Source organism: Trachurus trachurus (assembly GCF_905171665.1).
Source record: "Trachurus trachurus genome assembly, chromosome: 23".
NCBI lineage: Eukaryota > Metazoa > Chordata > Actinopteri > Carangiformes > Carangidae > Trachurus > Trachurus trachurus.
The window spans coordinates 8,980,372-9,000,722 of NC_139912.1; the positions used below are offsets into that span (position 1 = coordinate 8,980,372).

A 20,351-nucleotide genomic window follows, 5' to 3' on the forward strand; every position below is an offset into this window, starting at 1 on the left:
AGAAACAAATTAGAATCAACAGAAAGTGCTGCAATCCATGAAATAAAAACTAATTATTAAATTTCCTACAGATGTAGGTTAAAAATAAAGAAGGAAAGAAAACAATGAGATAAAACATCAGTCTATAAATAAAGAATGAGATACATGCTCCAAAGTGACTTGTGCAGTTTTGTGCAACTACAGCTTGTTTACCAGTGTGATTTGCAGCTGGAACGAACCTGTTTTTGTAACGTTTTGTTCTACAGCTTGGGACTAAAAACCAGTAGCATCATGCCACAGATGTTAAGTGACTTGAGGGACAGATGCATTGAAATCCATCTTATAATTGTGGATTTAATACACCTACTGCAATATTCCTCTAGCAACCCGAACAAGCAAGAGAGCTGCCAATAGGGTGGAGTTGTCTTTGTGTGTGTTTGTATTATTGTATTTATGTACTGTATGTATTCATTTATTTATTTCAGGAACAAAAGCAGTGTGGAGAGTCTGTCCCGTCTGGTGATCCACCCCCACCAGGGCTCCATCTACTCTGCCTGCTTCTCCCACGACGGAGCCAAGATCGCCACATGTGGAACCAGCAAGACACTGAAGGTATCAGAGCAGACAAGTGTTGTGTGTGTGTGTGTGTGTGTGTGTGTGTGTGTGTTTGTGTGTGTGTGTGTGTGTGTGTGTGTGTGTGTGTGTGATGCCTGAAAGAAGAGGGAGCAAAGGCCAGAAGCAGCTTTGTTATCAGAATGCTTTTTGCAAAGCTTAAGGGATCTGAAAATAATACAAAAGTGTTGACAAAAACGTTATTATCCTGGTATAATTGCCATCTAAAGTAAAGTTATAGTCCTCTTTGAGTAATCCAGCACTGCTTATATGTGTTGTCATTTAATTCCTGTGGTCATACATGTGTCTCCAGGTGTTTAAAAGCACCTCTGGAGAGAAACTCACAGAGATCCAGGCCCACGACGACGAGGTGCTCTGCTGTGCTTTCTCCCCCGACGACCATCTACTAGCAACCTGCTCTAGTGACAGGAAAGTAAAGGTGAGCAGATGATAAAGGTCCAACTGTCCACCATAATCAACTTGACTGAACTTAGAGCAACAAACAGGAGAGTAAATAGCCTACAGATGTTACGATAAATTAAAACAAAAAGGAACAAATATTGAAATTGTGTCTGGAAGGTGTGGAACGTGGAGCGAGCCAAGCTGCTGAGGGTGTTTGATGAGGAGCACGAAGAGCAGGTCAACCACTGTCAGTTTACAAACACGAGGCGAAGACTCCTCCTGGCTACCTGCTCCAACGACAAAGTCATGAACGTGAAGGTGTGTGAGCCTGTTTTTACTGTACATACATATACTATACATACTGGTACATAAGTGTCTTGCTTCATTGCTTCATCTTGTGTTTCTGGTGAATTGTTTTCATACCTTCGTCTCTTGTTTCTTTAGGTGTGGAACCTGAACAAGCCGAGCTGCCAGAACACCATGTTTGGACACTTTGAGCCCGTCAACCATTGTTGTTTCTCCCCCGACGACACCTACCTGTCCACCTCCTCCAGCGACGGCACTGTTAAGGTGAAAGTCATTGAACTAGATGCTTTTAACCTGCCCCCTTTCAACTGCACTCGCCTTTTAAGACTTGGATGACATTGTGTCATATTATTACAGTCCAGCTGTTTTCTATTATTTGACAAGGTCCTTACATTTCTATTCTACACAAAGTTGCACAAACTATTCACATTCTGCCCCAGGAAACAACTCAAAATGAAGAAAAGCAAAAAATAATATTAAGACACAACTTTGTATGGTATTTTAGTACTTATTCTATTTTATATGAATATTTTTAGGAGAAGATTGCTTTGTTTTTTCAATAGCTTCCAAGTCATGTGACCTAGTGACCCCAAACCAATGCAGTAACTACTCTAGATAAATAAGACGCACCACTTTTATGGTATGTTTGTGCTTGTTATATTTTATATGAATATTTTGAAAGAAAAAATAGTTGTCTTTTTTTCAATAACTTCCAAGTCATGTGACCTAGTGACCCCAAACCAATGCAGAATGGTCTAACTATTCTAGATGAATAAGACGCACCACGTATGGTATTTTATGAATGAATGAATGAATTTATTTATTTAAAACAGACAGGGACAATGCACAAAAAACATTAATCTTGTAAAACAAGAAGAGATGCTTTGAGCCAGGTTATAGCAACAATTGCTAATTTCCGCCTGTAGTCCCTGGTGTTTATTCTATTTTATATGAATATTTTTAGGAACCAGTCATGTGACCTAGTGACCCCAAACCAATCCAGAGTGGTCTTTCCATATAGATAGAAAGAGTTACTATTTCTATTGTACATCTGACTGAATTGTACTCTATAGTTTGATAACTCACTGAGGTGTGTTTGGTTTGTGGTTGTTGGTAAAGTATTTTGCAACCAGTAGAATCACTTCTCTAAACTCGAAACTGTTCAAAAATAAACTCTATTTCTAAACATGAAGCTGTCGCCTCCAGCTGCTTTGAAGCTCCAACACCTTTAGGTCTCATTCTGTGGCCTGACACTCTCGAACCTCTGTGCCTGCAGCTGTTTCAAGTGTCGTCTGCCAACGAGTGGAAGACGATCGATGTGAGCAGCATGTTGGCCGAGGGCGACGAAGAGGTCCTCGTCAAGTGCAGCACCTGGACCGCCGACGGAAAACGCATCATATGTGCTGCCAGGAACGCCGCTTTGGTGAGAGTTTAAGGGGCGTGAATGTTTTACTTTTTGAAAGGGTGGATTCATGTTTCAATGAGTAGAGATGCATTGCAGCCTTTTGCTGTAGTATGATGATGACGACAGCTGTGGAGATCAAAATCTGGCTCCACTTGGTTCATTTCGTCCTTGTTGCCGGTTGCACCACTTCTTTGAAGGAGACCGGAGCGACAGGCTGTTTGTCAGTCTGTCTTCTGGAGTCTAAAGAGTGTGTGTCCTGGTTGTCAATGTGAGCAGCCCCTCCTCTCCCCGAGCTCTCCAAAATCAGTCAGTCTTGTCCTGTAATCAGTCTGTCTGTCTAGTGTCCTCTACATCGTCGTTCATCTCACTTTTCTGGGAAACAACCCAAACACTGGAGATGTCTGAGTTTGTTTCTCAGGCTTTTTAAAGAGACTAAGATGAGACTCGCTGATCAAAGTGTGCACTGCAGCAGGTTTTAGTGCTCAGGTACATGATGCTTTTTAAAAATCCAACACAAGCTGCAGAGACATGATTAATTTACATAGGTATAAACACCGACCATCCATGTTATTGACATTGATATGCCAGATGTTATTATTGGAATTAGAATATGAGAATTCATAGTTGTTGTTTTTTTCCACTGACAAGTTGATTTATATCTTGTCCAGAGCTTTTTAAAGACAAACTATGCAGGATTTGTATCTTAATTATTCTACATTTTTACCTTTTTACCTTAAGTATAGGCAGAATGGAGACTCTCTGCCTTCCATGTGCCTGTCACTTATTGCATCTCTCAGCTGAAAACCAACTTTGCAAGATCGGTGTCCCAGCTCTCGTCTCTGCGCACCGCGACACAAACGTGCCCCGTGAACCGTAATCTCTCACAGATTCTCTCACAGAATCTCACAGATTAAACTACACAAATCCGCCGTAACATTATATATGATATATAACGTTATGTACAGCTCTATTGATTGATTTCTCGCCGGCTTCGTAGTAAACAAATGCACATGGCTGGGAGGAAGGTTAGCAAAACAGCGAAAAAAGCGACCGTACTTACATACTTCCTCTTTAAATACATCACAACCAAGTGTGAGGACGCTGAGTGAACACTGTGTGTGTGCTTATCTGTGTGTTTCTCAGGTATTCGATGTGGAGACGTCGGAAATGTTGCTGGAGATCAGAACGAATCGCCTGAGCACGGTGCAGTACTGCCACGCCTGTCCCACCAGTAATCTGCTGGCCATTGCGTTCTCAAACTACACTGTGGAGGTACGACACGCTCCTCTAACACAAACACAGTCACTCTGCATGTAGTGCTTTTATAAAGGCTAAAATCTAAACACTTTTGCATAGTTTGTAAATCAGAGTGTGATGGCTTATATAAATGTGTACGTCTGTCTTCCAGCTGTGGGACCTGGAGTCGAACAAAAAGATGGCTGACTGCAGCGGACACCTGAGCTGGGTCCATCGTGTTCAGTTCTCTCCTGACGGCTCGCAGCTGCTCTCCTGCTCTGACGACCAGACCGTCAGGGTGAGTCTGTCTGTTGTTTTAATTACCTCTGGTGACAGTAAAATCAAAGTCGTGCAAAACGCTGAACATCACATCACATCACAAGTTGACTAATTACACTTCCTCTGCCAGCTGTTGAGGTTTGCCCTCACCCTAGTGATGCGTGCTCAGAACATTTTTGTCTGAACTTGATTTCATATGAGTGATGAATAACGAATTAGGCCACAGTGTACTGTAAGTAAAGAACACAAAGCTACTGTACAGTATGTATGGCGTGTTATGAAAAAGAGGCAGGGAAACAAGAGTTGACTCGCTTCAGGCTCTTTTAATAATTAATAATTGTGGTTATATGAACACAAGAAATTGTTTATTGATTTGTCCTGACTCTTCGCTCCCTTAAACAAAACAATATGTACCATAAACAGCCTGAAAACACGGTCATCTAAAATTACAGAAAAACAGTGAAACAGTTTAGCCTATTACAACGGATTTTATGGCCTTTGCATTTATTGTTTTAATATCACACTGGTCTTAACAATGCAAACAAAAACATAGAGCTGTGATAGAAGATTCTGTGCACAAACACTGTAGATTAGAGAGAAGCAGAGCAACTAAGTGTAAATTGGGGACAGGTTGGGTTATATTGACCTAGTTATAAACCAGTAATAAACCAGCAAAGAACAGTAGTAACAACCACCGAGAGAGGCCCTGCCTGTCCAAGATAAAAGGTAAATTACCATTATTCTGCACTGTATCTGAGCTCTAAGTAATTCATGAGACTGATATATATGATGACTTATTTATGGCCTGCTCTCAGTCTGTCTCTGGAGTCATTATTTTAACTAATTTAGCAAAACGAAGGTCAACTCCTCTTAAGATTCAGGTCACACAGACATTGCATAAAAGGAATAACGTGATGAATGTGTGAAGCAGTGCAGATTTTTTTTTTTGGACGTGATGTTCACACGTCCTTGTGTTTTCTTGTTTTTCAGTTGTGGGAGACTAAGAAGGTTCACACCTCCTCAGCCGTCTGCCTGAAGAGAGACTCGGACGTTGTCTTCAGCGATGCAGAAATCATTGTGTCGGCTGCAGACAACTGCAACAGACTGCAGGTGAGCTGCAGGGGAAGCGTTTGAATTCATAAACTAGTTGAAGCAGGGATGTTTCTTTGAGTGTGAGATCAAGTACAGACAAGTATTACTGTATTAGGCCTGAATCAGATTGCCAAAAATAGTGTGTTTGTGTGTGTGTTTGTGTGTCAGGTGCGTGACGGCAGGACCGGATCAGTGCTGTTCCAGTCAGAAGAGAATCCGTCCAGGATTCGGTGTACCTGTCTGAGCAGGCAGCCTCCTGCAGTGGCTCTGGGCCAAGAGGACGGCACAGTACAGGTAGAAAACACACGATGAAGTACACAATATGAGTGTCCAGTCCCTTCTGTCTGTGATGGGGCAGTAAACACATCTTATTCCAGCACTGAAAGGATTTGTCAATGAAAAGAGGAGAAATTGAATTGGGGAAAAATGCTTCTCCAGCTTCTGGAAACTGAAATTCTAATCACGAATTTAACATTTTTTGTGCTGTTTTTTATCGGTCACATAGTTCACACAGTTGTCTGGGGAAAAAAATGACAGACAATTAGGGCAGACTAAACTAATAATCTTTAGTTGCAGCCCTACAGTAATTCATTCAGTTGTCAGATTTTTATCACTGAGCAGGATAAAGATACAAGTATGTGGGATTTATTTGCGTTAAGGAATAATTTGAAATATGCCGGTCACTTTCCAATGAGCATAATTGATGAGAAAAGTGTAATGCCATAATTCTCATATTATCATTACAATATAAAACCGCCTGGAGACGAGTTGCTTGGCATGAATTTCCCCACCGGCACTTCTTAAAATACGAATTAACATGTTATATCTTGTTTTTTTAATCTGAACAAAGAGAGAAAGTGAAAACACAAATCTAAATCTTACAAGTTGTTTCTTATTCCCATGTTTTTTTTTGTGTGTTTTTATTCTGACCATGAAATTTCACATCTTAGCTGCAAAAACTTCCTTCAACTTCAGAAAACAAACCTACCATCCATTCCACAGTGATGAAATGAAATTCAATATTAAGTAAACAACCACATTTCTAAAAAAAAAACAAGGTTGCAAAGTCTTGGGCTTTGTTGCGTGTGTGAGAGAGAGTGACAGCAGGTGTGCGTTTATGTCGGTGTAAATCTCCGGTCCGTGCAGCCGTAGGACATGTGGAGTCATGAGATCTGACATCACCCTGTTTTATCCGTCCTGTCAGCTGTACATCAGGTCAACTCCACACTCCTCTTTCATCTCCCTCCCTCCCTCTCTTTCTCTCCCTGCCCACTTTTCTTTTTGTATTCTCAACACTCTCCACTCCTGTTCTCTATTTTTATATCTCTATCGCCACTCTTTTATTAATTCTCTCCTTTGTTTTGTTTGTCTTTCTTCTTCCTCCTCCTCTTCGTCTGTCCGTCCCCCTGCTCTCTCTGCTCCACTGCTCTTTGTCTTGATGATAAATTGTCGTCTGCAGGCAGAGTATACGGCCCTGATCCGCTTTGTGGCAGCTGTGTACTCGTGGATGTATGTGTCTCTTGCATATTATGCACATCCAGAGATGGTAGAGGACAGCCCTGAAAGTTCCTCCTGTCCTATATTGAAACACAAACACTTACTCAACTCCCGGTCCCCTGACACATCTGTGCCGTCACCGTGGCCGGGGCCAGAAACCTACAGCAGAGAGCAGCACTTAATTAATTAAAAGGTCCTGCAGTCTTAATGAATACAGGTTTTAATGGTTATAATTACAGCTCATCTCTGGCCTTTCATCTGCCTCCTGGATGCAGAGGTTTTTTGAGAAGGGATTGTTACTGCACACAAGGATTTTAAGGAGGGCAGATAATTAGTGGACTGGGTTCGTGAGTCCAGAAGAAAATGAAACGTAACCTGAGATACTTGCAGTCGAGTGAGTTACAGCTTTTTCTGCCAAAGTGTTGCGGCCATGTTGTCTACTCAAAATCAGGCGACTAGTGCGACTGACATGTGTCTATTTGTCTATTTCTATAGGAGATAAATGTAACAATTTGAACATAGAGACACAATCAAGACAATATTTGACAATTTGTGCTTCTTTTAGTGAATGAAAAAGTAACGTGATACTTCCTGAAACTTAAAGAGGAACTATGCAGGATTAGTAGCTTAACTATGCTACATTTTTACCTTAATTAAACAGCTTAGGAGTAATTGTGATGGTTTAATAAATGGCTTAACTTGTTACGAGGGAGAATGGAGGCTCTGAAAAATAACTTTGCAAGATCAGTGCCGCTGCCCCCGGTGTCCCAGCTCTCGTCTCTGCGCACCGCAACACAAACATGCCCTGTAACCCGTAATCTCTTGTTTATGACAGATTAAACTACACAAATATAAACTTCCTAACATCATATATATAACGTTATCCACTCTAATGATTGATTTCTCGCCGGCTTCGTTGTAAACAAATGCATATGGCCAGGAGGAGTGTTAGCAAAACAGAAGAAAAGCGACTGGATTGAGAAAATAACTTTACTCAATGGTAATGGTCTGAAAATGTAAAACAAAATAAGGCACAATTTCAGTTTGTTCCTTCGTCCGTAAATAACATAACGAAGTTGAAGAACAAAAATTGGAAGCAAGAACACAAAAGCATAATCATACGTATTCAAAAAGGAGTGAGAAGAAGCTGTGCTTATTGAATCCCATCCCTTTTCCACAAATAATAATAAATTACTTGTCCCACTTCCTTAATTGCCCTTCATTACATTTTGTTAGGGAAAAAAAGAAAGTTAGAGGTAAATAAAATAAAAAGTAAGTACTTGTCTCTAACTGCTTCCATTCTGTCGTTGTCTTGCCCCATTTTGTTAAATTTAAACCAACACTGTTCTTGCATTTTATTGTTTAAATACAAAGATTGCAGGACCAGCTTTGCCATTATTAACATCCCATTAAATACCATCTGTGTTTCTAATCTTTGTCACATATAGAGCAGTTGAGAAGTCCTTCAGATTTCTTATTAAACATGATATGTTTTATACTGTAATTTACCAGTCCCCCCCCCAACAGCAAATTGAAGTGGTTTGATTCCCCAGAGCGGACACCAGAGGGCACCCTGCTGCAGCTGGAGTTTCTCCTGCTGCTGCTGCTGCTGATTGCTGCAGTGGAAAGCATTCATTTACTCTTCCCTCATCTGGTCTCATTTACAAACCAGTTAACTGGAGGGAAAATTAGTGCAGCAGGACCCATCGCAGCTCCCAGTGCCAGTGTGTGTATGTGTGTGTGCGTCTGAAACACCAGCTTTGTTCTGTCGATGTGAGCGCTGCTGACGTCTCTATGACAGAACAGAACAGAAAGTCACTGTTGTTGCTCTATAATTGTGAAAGTATGCAATTGTGAGTGTGTGTGTTTGTGTGCATGTTTGTGTGTGTGTGTCTCGTGCCAGGCAGCAGGGCCGACAGCTAGTCAGATACTGAGGACACTCGGCTGCAGGATTCGACGACTGCTGACCTCCCACAGGGGGTTGGTTCTGGTTCTGGCCGTAGGGCTAAGCACAGGCAGCGTGCAGGTACGACAGGGAAAGTGTGACGACTGGGTGCATGTGCTCGGTCTTTCAAGAGTCACTAAGTGATGTGTGATGTGATGATGTGTGTGTTATTTTGACTGTGTATGGGCATCTTGATACTAATAATAACAGAATAAAGCGACAACCTCAACATTGACCAGGTTTCTCTAACTCACCGCAGTGCGTGGTGGCATCTTTACCACTTTGCCGGTAAATGCTTAAGACTTTCCTCTGAACATGAGCTTTGTATTAGTTTATTTTTTATTTTTTTATATACCTAATACCCTCTGGCTTTTTCCCTCGCCGCGCCATCCCAGAAATCCTTGAGCCGGATGTGCAAAGCTTGCCAAAGTGTTCTCTCGTAGGCTTTAAAACTTGCGTCTCAGTGCTTAGAGCTTGGCAAACATGGATGGCGTGCCCCCAAGGCTTGTTCTGCTCAGACATTTCAACCCGGCCCCTCTGAGATGTAAATATTTTAGCGCCTGGTAAAATCCCCAAGTGTCACACAGGCCTGTCTCTCAACAACCGCAGGTGCTTTTGCTGGACTGATGATAATGTTTGCTCCTGTAATTGTCGGTTTTATTTGTCCCTTCTTGTTGTGAATTGGATTTGATTTGTTCTCTGCTGTTATGATTTTCAGTGATTTCTTGTTTATGACGTTTGTAAAGTTGCAGAACCAACGGAGCAGAAGCAAAGCAACATTTGAGGGTTTTTCTCTTTTTTTTGTAATCGCTAGATAAATCTGTCAGAAGGTTAATGAAGAACAGAGCTTTTGCCACTGTAGCTTTTTATAATTGCAGCTGAGCATGTTTCACCCTCATAATACTTTAATTAGCCTTATTTGTCTTTATCTTTGAAAACTAAAATGAGCTGATTCTGGTGATAAAAACAAACTCCTGTTGTTCAACTCCACACAAAGACACATTTTTTAACTAGAAAGACATTGTATTAAACTGTGATTCTTGTAGAGTAAAGAAGATCATCAGTTCAGCTGATTTTCCCAGTTTAGTATTTCATTAAATATATGAACAGCACTGATAGTTTACAGCCATGGTAACAACTCAGGTTAATATCAGCAGATGAAAACAATGATACTGATAATAACAAAGGGAAATTGCTGATGAAGAGCAAATATCATCTTACTACGTTTCCCCTCAGAGGTCAGTCTGCTCGGTTGCTAATTAGCGCTAAATACACAGCAAACTTATTGAAGTACTGTATCATTACTTTAGAGGGGATTTTGGTCATAAAATGTGGTACAAGACAACATTTTGGTGCTAGATTAACCAATATTATTGCAGTTTATCCTGAGCGAGATATAAAAGAATGAATAAACATATTTCACTACAAAGTGGTGCCAGAGGAAAAGTCTTCAAGTCATCAGGAAATCATCCTCCAGGGACCATCATCTTTTTTTTTTAATGTCTTTTCAAAAATACAGGTGAATAATTGTCAGGATTTAATTTATTTTTTGATCTAGACTGCAGTGTTGGACAAAGTCTTTTGGCTAAAATCTCCCTGGAGTCTTCATGTAGGACGTCCATGTCTAGAAGTCTGCTGGGTGTCGTACCATTTCTCTTTTTCAGGATGTCACAAAATCCTCCATCCCTCCGAAAAACCAGCTTTAAACGGCCTGTGAAAGTTTCGTCTCAAGGGCTTTTTATAGCAGGGTTTTTATGCAGAAGCAGCAGTCCCAAGTGAGAACATATGATGACATTTTTTTTCCTTTTCCTGGATCTTTTGAGCATCAAAGCTGTTTTGTTCTCTGACTCCCCCCTCAGTGCCGTCTGCAGGGCTGTCAGATCCCCGGTAACCCTCTGTTGTCTGGACCGGACTGAACGCTCGCCCTCAACTCCCCAACTTTACTTTTTTGATGTGCTTATCACCATCACGCCAGCAGCGGCACCTCACCTCTCTCCTCCTCTAGTGCTCCCTCAAAATGTGACTTTTTTTATCCTTTTTTTTTTCTTTTTTTGGGAGAGACTTTCTGGGACAGTTTCCTCCCTGATTATATCTGAGAAAACTCACCTATTGTTTGAGGTTTTGTATGGATGGTCTAGACACCGAGGAGGATGGACCTTATGTGACTCACAGTGGAGTGGAAATGCCGGCTTTTCTCTTCTTGTGACTGCACCCAAGCAGGTTTATTATAGTTAATTAAGACTTAGACTAAAACTAAAACTAGTAAATTTTTCCAAAAACAAAACTAAAGAAAAGCTACAATGAACAATGCAAAACTAACTAAAACTAAACTGAATTGCAGATAACATCAGCTTGGTTTTAGTTTTCTTGGAGATGGTTTAAAGCAGAAGTAAGTGGTCCGGTCGTTTTCGCTAATGCTGCGTTCCAGGCAGGCTTTTGAAATCGTAAATTACAGCTTCAAGTCACAACTTACGACTTTGTAGCGTTCCAGGCAACCCACTCGTGTTTTTCCGACCTGTTTTACCGGTGAAAGTCACTATAACGGCCACTCGTAACTTCCGACCGGTGAACTCGTACCAGATCGAACTGGTACCACTTCACGGTCGGAAAAATACGAGTTTCCTTGAACGCACCATAACAGTCCTCGTCCCTACGTCACCACATTCACGGCGTTCCTTGGCTGCACACACAGCCCTGCATGCCGTTCTCTCTCCTCATTGGATAAAAACTGTAGGATACGATAAATGTTTTCTCTTCGGCTCAGAGCAGAGCAGAGGGACTGAGAGACCCGTGTTTCAGTCCAAACACTCTATGTAAGTGATTGCTGTCGGAAGATATAACTATTTAAGACTTATATTAACACAAATATATCACTCACTTCTGCTTTAACTAAAACTTAGACTAAAATTAAAACTAGAAGTGAAAAAAGTCAATTTTTCCAAAAACAAAACTAAAGAAAAGCTACAATGAACGATGCAAAACTAACCAAAACTAAACTGAATTTCAGATAACATTAGCTTGGTTTTAGTTTTCTTGGAGATGGTTAAAGTTGCCACAGCTCAATGTGGGACGACTTTGAGTACGACCCACAGGTAGATAAGAGTGAACGTAATGTAACGTGATGAGGCCTGAGGGAACATTTATGGGATGCAATGCAACTAAAAGAGAGAAATCCCACAAAAATTAGGAAGTTCATCTTCAGAGGTCTTTTTCTTTTAATACCTGAAAAACTAAAACTAAGACTAAGTAAAACTACGGTAGCCAATTCCTCAAAAATAAAAACTAAACTAAAACTGAAATTAAAAAATCAAACAGAAAAACTAAATAAAAATAAAAACTAGTGAATAATAAATAACCTTGCACCCAAGCGAGACGTATTTCACTCTGTAGCTCATGTTTCTCTGTTTCCTCCTTCCAGGTGCTGGAGGTCCCGTCTGGGAAGCTGCTGGCCACTCTGCTGGGACACACCAAGACCGTGCTGCACTGCCAGTTCTGCCAGGACGGCCAAACGCTCATCACGTCCTCGGAGGACACCACCATCAGGGTGCGTGCAGCTCCGCCCTTCTTCTCTTCCTGTTCCTCTTCCTGTTCTTGCTTTTTGTTTATTTCTGCTCAGTTTTCCTGCTCCCATTCATCACTTCCTCCTCCTCCATCCTCCTCTTCCTCCTCCCCCCTTTTTTTTCTCCCTTGACTAATTCATGGCATGTTCTTCCACCTCCTCCGCCAACCTGCTTCCCATTTTTCTTCGGCACCATCAATTATTCTTCTCCTCCATCCCTCCATTTCTCACCTTGAGTAAAACTGCCTGCTCAGCTGGATTATTCATCCTCACAGTGTTTCAGGTCTCTGGTGTTTTCACCTTCCCCTACCTGTTACACTCTACCAGCTTCTCTTTCTGCCTCCACCTCTTTCTTCTCTCCTTCCTTCTTCCTCTACTTTCGATAGCTCTTTATCTCCCTCCTGCTCTTGTGTTGACCGTGTGCTACTGTCTGTGTTTGTGTGTGCATGTTGCGTGTGTGTGTATTTCAGGCCGTTACGCTCCGTCAACCCCACCGTTCATGCTCTGTTGCTCATTTCCCCTTTCCTCTCCTCTCCTCCCCTCTCATCTCCTCCTCCTCCTCCTCCTCCTCCTCCTCCTCCTCCTCCTCCTCCTCCTCCTCCTCCTTCTTCATCTCTTTCTTTCGCCGACAGCCCTGTCCACTGCAGCACTTCCTCCACTCTCCGACAGCGCAGCACCTCGTTCCGTATTCATGCTGCGGCTGCCTACACCATCACTTTTTCCTCCGACCGTCCACTGCTTATTCAGAAGCTTTTCAAAACGCACTCTGTTTGACATGTGCTCGGCAAGAGGAGGAGGAGTGTATTTAGATGTTAATGCAAGTGCAGAGAGTGAATTTAAAGAAATGTAATGGCATTGATGTTCGCCGGTGATGGATTCTAACCTTTGCACTCAAGACAGAATCCATTCAGAGGAAGAAGAAAAAAGGTGCAACGCTGCACACAAAGGCACGATAAGATGATCTGGATGATTGTGTCTGTGCTGCTGCTGCTGCTGCTGCTGCTGCTGCACTGTTTGAGCTCAGTTGAACTCCACCTCTCTCCACTCACTTACCGGCCTGCACTCTGGCATAAAACAAGCACGATGTAGGCGGCTGCACGGGTCCGGAGTTCAATTTCACAGGTGCATCAGCATAAACTCAGATGGAAAAAGCTGAAAAAGTGAAAAGAGAAACATGTAATACTGTGATCTGCTGCACCTTTTTAGCGGTGTCACTCACTCAGATGAAATATTACATTCGGCAGCTGCACTGCAGCATCCGTTGCTCCCTGTCAGGTGATGAGTTGATGCAACACGCTGCTACAATCCTGTGCAAAAGAAAAGGCCTTTATTTCCAGGATGTTTCTGTTTCTAATCCAAATTTTTGCTGCTCATTTTATGTTCTGATTTATCCACAATAGTTATAGGTGGCACTTAAAGTAAAGTTCTGGTATCTTATGTTTTTTTTTTTATTATTTTGTTCATACTGTGTCACATCACCTCAGCTTTTGTAGAGATTTGAGAAACAAGTTGAAATTTGAGCTACAGAAGAATCTGTGACGCAGGTAACGAGGGCAAAGGTTGAGAAGGGAATGCCTAAATTTCATCTCCCCTCACAAAGTAGATTTTTTTTTTTTGATCCTAAACCTGGAGATTTTTCTTCTTCTCAAACTTAAAACAGGGAAACAGTGATGGTGATCCTCTATTACTGAATGAACAGCGAAGCCCACACACTAAACTCTGTCTTTAGCTGATGTCACACCCATAATACTGTATGTACTGTAAGTGAGCGACTGAAGGTGGAGGCACAGACACGAGGAATGGGCAGCACAGATGTTACATGTGATCTAGAGCTGTTTTTCTCAAACTTTTTTACATCAAGGACCCCTAAACTGACATAGATCAGACCACGGACCCCCCCATTGGACCAAATTTTGAAAAGAAAACACCAGAAATACACAAATATCTGCTCTAAGACTGAATAATGTTACTTGTTTTAGTCAATGTACGTTCAAATTACTGCCAATTTAATGCATTTTGGAAAAATGTCTGGAAAAAAATGTGTTGAAGACCCCCTTGAACCCTCTCAAGGACCCCTAGGGCTCCCGTTAGGATGCTATAAATGATGGGAAATTTCCCTCCCAAATGCTAAATGCTTCACTGTATGTTTATGAAACTAATAATAGAAAAAAAGCTCTTTCCGATTTGATTTATTTGGACTAGTTATGACTGAAAAGCATAAATGGCTAAAATATTCTCCGTCCCTCTTCGTCTCTTTGCTCCCTGTAGGTGTGGCGGTGGCAGTCTGGGGAGTGTCGAGTGCTTCAGGGTCACAAAGAGCAGGTCAGACGCTTCTCTCAGCTCTCCAACTCGCCGGCCGACACGAAACTGCTGTCCTGGTCCTTCGACGGCACCGTCAAGGTGAAGCCCAAACACACACACACACACACACAGAGAGTGAAAAACACATTTGACAGTGACGTGAAATCAAATATTGAACAATCTCTCTCCCCCCTCCCTCCTTCCTCCCTCCCTCTCTGCTCGCCATAAGGTATGGGACATGGAAAGTGGAGAGAAGATGCAAGACATCGAGGCTCATCAGGGAGCCATTCTGTCCTGTCATGTCTCACCAGACGGATGCTTCTTCGCGACTACCTCTGCTGACAAGACCGCCAAGGTTCAACACACACACACACACACACACACACACACACACACACACACACACACACACACACACACACACACACACACACACACACACACACACACACACACACACACACACACACACACACACACTCAGTCACACTCATGGGATGAGACATATCTGTTTGAGCTGCCAGTAACAACTTGACCTATTACACATTGGCATCTTTTCCTCCAACCTCCTTCCAAACTTATTACTTACAGCACACACACACACACACACACACACACACACACACACACACACACACACACACACACATGGATGTGTTGCCGCGGGTGATATCTCAGGCGAAGAGTTTACCCATAAGGGAGGTGGCGGCTGGACCTCGGAGATTAGCGTGCAGCTGCTGGCCCCAGGCCTGGTGAGGTAGCTCCAGGTCAGCCCGTCCTCGTCCCTACGTCGCCCACGTCCACGTTCCTTGAACATTTTAGTCTGATTAAAATAAAATGGCAGCACGATTGGACCTGCTGAACCAAAAGTCTGGCGTGCAGACTCGCTCGCGACCAGAAACCCGCCTTCTCTGTCTGGATGTAGTTTTTGCCAGGACGCAGTTTACCAACACCACTGCGCTCGACTTTGGCCTGACTTTGCCTGACTCAGGAGGGCGTTTTTTCCACAAGCAAGCTCTTAAATCACCACTTTTCCTTCTACGTCGTCTGCGCCCTCTAAGGGATAGTTCAACATTTTGGCAAATTGGTCCATTGCCATAATCCCTATAGTTTTAGCAGTAGGTTCGTTACCTTCAATTGTCGGTGCAAGCTATTTTTAGAACGGCGGAGCAGAGCCGTGAGCTGCTCAGAGCTACGCTACGGAGGCTAATGGGATTTCTTGGTTTCCCTCATCAAACTCATCAAATACACAATCCAACAACTCCAAGACGCTCTGGTGGACAAGTTGTGACCTGCGCATTCACCACGCTATGAGATCATAATGCAACCTTACGAGACAGAGTCGTTTTAGAGGTAAATGCAGAGATTGCTTGATGGAAAACTGCCCTCGACAGGAACACTCATCAGAAATCGAAAACAACTCTGTCTCGTAACGTTCTGTTATTATCTCATAGCGTGGTGAATGTGCAGGTGACAACTTGTCTACCAGAGCGTTTTGGAGTTGTTGGATTGTGTATTTGATGAGTTTGATGAGGGAAACCAAGAAATCCCATGAGCCTCCGTAGCGTAGCTCTGAGCAGCTTGCGGCTCTGCTCCGCCGTTCTAAAAATAACTTGCACCGACAATTAAAGGTAACGAACCTACTGCTATGACTATAGGGATTATGGCAATGGGCCAATTTGCCAAAATGTTGAACTATCCCTTTAACGGTACAAGCTAAACTGTACACACACTCCTCAACACGGACTTGCTTCCGCTGCCACTCATTTTTATTGGATCATAATTGATTGTGGGTTCAGTTTTAGGGTTATACTCCTCCATCTAATATTCACCCGAGCATCCATGCAAAGTCTCTCTCTCTCTCTCTCTCTCTCTCTCTCTCTCTCCGTCTCTCGGCCGTTAGTTAAAGCAGTTGATCGAGCGCCACTGCCACCAAGTTTCACACGGGAATTTGGATTTGGTCGACACTTTACTGTAGAGAACAGCCACTGGGTCGCCAGCCAACCTGGCTTCTGTCAGAGAGAGAATGTGTGTTTTATGGATTTGGCAAAGATGATAATTGAGGTGTGTGTGCGTGAATGTGTGTGTGTATGAATGTGTGTGTGTTGTGAGGCTGGTTAGCAGCCAGCCTCATAGTCTTTGCTCTCCAGACCGAGCTGGGTCTTTGGTCGCTCAAAACACACACACACACACACGACACCAGAGTCCCTGGTCTCCATCTATCTAAGGTCAAACCGAAAGGCTCAGCCATGAGCGTCTTTGTTGAGGGAAGGTTTTTGTATTTTTCTATTCCTCTCATTCTCCACTTTCCTCCATCTCTCTCTTTCCCTCCGTCCCCCTCTTTTTTTCTATTCTCTTTTTCCTTCTTTCTCTGCTGACCTTCAGATGAATGGGACTTTGTTGCACAGACGTAGTTAGGGGGGGCTGCCAAATGAAGTGTCTAATTATGAGCTGTGTTATTTTCTGTGCAGAACAGGATGCAACCGGGGGTAAGGAGGGAAGACTGGGATAGAGACCAACGAGCGCGCGACAGAGATTGGAGGGAAGATAAAAAGGGAAATCCAAAAAAGAGAAGTGAGGGAAAGACAAGAGCAGAGTGGGAGCGCGCTAACTAACAGTTGCATCATTCTTATGCAGTGCTGTAATAACACTAGCCCCGAATTTATCCTCATAGTTCAGTTCTTTTTTTTCAGTTCAGTTCAGTTTATTCGATTTGCATTTTATCTCCCCCCCTTCTCAACAGATGGAATTCACTTAATATACACAAATACATAATACACAGCACCCGTACACAGGTCATGACCAAATAAAACTTACTTTATCCTTCTTCTATTATTACTCCCAGGTAAACACGGCAATGTTGATTTCATATTCCATCTACAATAAATCACACAGATTAGAGACATAAAGCTCAGTTTTATGCAGTACATGCAGATTTTTGTACATCATACATAATATACGTACTGATTTCTTTCCTGTCTTTATGTCTGTATTTTATTTTATTTTATTTTCTACTCTTAGTTGTGGCGCTGCGAGTCCTGGCAGTGCGTCCACACACTGGTCGGACACCAGGATTGCGTCCGAAGCTGCCGATTCTCCTGGGACAGCCGACGCCTCGCGACCGGAGACGACAACGGAGAGATCCGGGTGAGTGTTAACTTAAAAGGCAATTCAACTGTTCAACTTTTCATTTGTAACCATTAGTTGCAGATCTAGGAATTTAGGCTCATTAGGCTTTTTTTTTTACTGTTGGAAAAAAGCATTTTGGCAGTTAAGTGCTGCCAAAATGCATGAATGTTGAGTGGAGAGAGGGTTTTTAAGGAATTATGGAGAAATTGAAGCAGCGAAGAGAAGAGTGGAGGGACTGATGGAGGTAATCAGTAATAAATGATGGCGCAGGTGAGGAAAGACTGACTCATCCTCCCTCCTCAATATCAACCACACCAAATTATATTATGCTGCTAGTAGGAGAGGTATGACAAGGCCTTAAACCATCTAATTTGTTGTGCAACACACACGCGCACAAAAAAAAAGATGCAATTACAGCAGTCACCATTTATTCCAAGACATCACCACATAATTACACCTTATCGCTCATTTAGATAAAGTGCTTACTAATACAGCATGATTGCTGCTGCAGTGTACAGAGGAGGGGGGGGTGGGGGGGGTGGGGATGAAAGGAAGAGAGGGGGTGGGTGAGGGGGGGGTGCAGGTTGTGTGACAAGTTGGGATGAAGGGAGCAGGAAGGAGGAGGAGATGTCTGACAGTGGGAGGTGAAGGAGAGGACTCGAGGCTGCCAAATTGGATCCCCAAGGCTTTGGGATTGGGCACCATTCATCTACACACACACACACACACACACACACACACACACACACACACACACACACACACACACACACACACACACACACACATACATAAACACACAGTGAATAAAAAGTTAGACAGCGTTAGAGGAAGATGAGGAGAAGTCACCCGCCGTTGTTCAGCCTGCAGCGACGCATGGTGCTTGTGCAGCATCAGCATCATCATCAGTCGGCGAAGGGTTAATGCCCTCTGGTGGCCTCCGAGCCACCGAACCCGCTCCATTATCCAAAGAAATGGCCCAATCCATCACATCCAATTACATAAAACCACTCTGAAATCTCACCCCTTGTTTCTATGGAAACAAATCTGAGTCATTCGGCACAAAAAAAGCACGCCAAGTGTTAAATATAGCTGCATGTGTGTGTGTGTGATGTGTCATTGTCAAGGCAGCGTGGCATGTGAACAGTTGCGTAACAGCTGCAAAATCGACATGGTGATGATGTGTTGATGTGATGTGATGCACCGGTGTCAGCGTTCCCTGACATTTCGTTACATAATTGGTGCATTATGGGTACTTTCTTGCGCAGATTTGTGTAAATTCATTTTCTATCGACCGCAAAAAGTTTCATTTCTGACGAGTGTTACGTTTTTGTCACATGACATGAGCATTTTAGTCGCATCTGATAGAGAAGGAGACCGTCCTTCATAATATGTGACCACCTGTTATCACACTGTTTCTGTGGCAACTGAAAAATTTACCAAGTTAGTGAAATTGGTGACAGGAAGTTTTTTTTTATTATTTGATTTGATTTCACCATTTGTCATTTGTCTCTATTATATATTGTGGCTTTTACTTGATTAGTTGTTTTATGATGTTTTTTTTTCTGTCCGTCTCAGCTCTGGAGCGTCAAGGACGGAGCTTTGCTGAAGATTTGCTCGCGGGACGGTAAAGATGGCATGGACTCGCTCCACGGAGGCTGGGTCACCGACATGCACTTCTCCCCGGACAACTCGCTCCTGGTTTCTACTGGTGGCTACATCAAGGTACGGTAACAAACATGGATCGTATTGGTTGATGATTAGGAATTAGAGTAGAAACACAGTTCAAGAGGCACAAATGAAGTTAATATGTTCCAAGAAAACATGTCAAACTTTCTGCAGCAGCATTTATATAAGAGGAAACATGAATCTAGAATAATTTTGGGTAACCTTTAATTTACAGGCCGCGTGATAATTACGTGATAACGTCAAGAAATAGCCAAGAAATAACGCTCAATTTCAAAGTTTACGCATTCTTTTCATCCTTTTTCATTATTTCTGGGCTATTTCTACGCAATCTATCGTTATTTCTTGGCTATATTTCTCGACATTACTATGAAATTGACCGGCTATTTCTAGACATTATGACGCAATTACTTGTTATTACCTAATTTGGTTTTCTATTTAGCAATTTGTCCTATGTTAAATGGCAAAATATATGTTAAATATTGTGATTTATTCACTTCCCAAGGTGCAATCTAGTTTGAAAGTGACTTGTTGATATATAACTGTATAATACATTACTATATCCCGTCTCCTGCCCATTCATATTCTCATTATACACTTTAGCATAATAGCATAATTACTACCTTTCTTTTATCTTAATCAATATCTGATGTGTTTGTGTTATCGATTGAGAGATGTTTGTGTTACAGTGGAAACAATACAAAAGAAAAGAAAAACCAACATACACCAGTGTTGCTGTCGCAGTGGCTCAGGTTTACATAAAAACACTCAATACCCTGGAGAATGATATCAATGCCTCCTTGTGACGTGACTGGAATAGTGTGTGTGTGTATGTGTGTGTGTGTGTGTGTGTGTGTGTGTGTGTGTGTGTGTGTGTGTGTGTGTGTGTGTGTACACCTTTTATTGCCTTTAGTTTTACAGGA

At 42.5% G+C, this 20,351-nt stretch overlaps 1 protein-coding gene across 1 annotated transcript in view; it reads left to right on the forward strand.

The window, feature by feature from the left end:
• Positions 1–20,351, forward strand: part of apaf1 (apoptotic peptidase activating factor 1) — a 46,971-nt gene that overhangs the window by 6,856 nt on the left and 19,764 nt on the right. The window contains exons 13-26 of the mRNA XM_083999070.1: positions 465–591; positions 905–1,030; positions 1,171–1,311; positions 1,438–1,563; positions 2,576–2,722; positions 3,848–3,976; positions 4,113–4,238; positions 5,210–5,329; positions 5,480–5,605; positions 12,172–12,297; positions 14,581–14,712; positions 14,843–14,968; positions 17,635–17,760; positions 19,321–19,467. Coding sequence (XP_083855196.1) covers positions 465–591; positions 905–1,030; positions 1,171–1,311; positions 1,438–1,563; positions 2,576–2,722; positions 3,848–3,976; positions 4,113–4,238; positions 5,210–5,329; positions 5,480–5,605; positions 12,172–12,297; positions 14,581–14,712; positions 14,843–14,968; positions 17,635–17,760; positions 19,321–19,467 — 1,825 coding nt within the window. The remainder of the gene's footprint in view (positions 1–464; positions 592–904; positions 1,031–1,170; positions 1,312–1,437; positions 1,564–2,575; positions 2,723–3,847; positions 3,977–4,112; positions 4,239–5,209; positions 5,330–5,479; positions 5,606–12,171; positions 12,298–14,580; positions 14,713–14,842; positions 14,969–17,634; positions 17,761–19,320; positions 19,468–20,351) is intronic.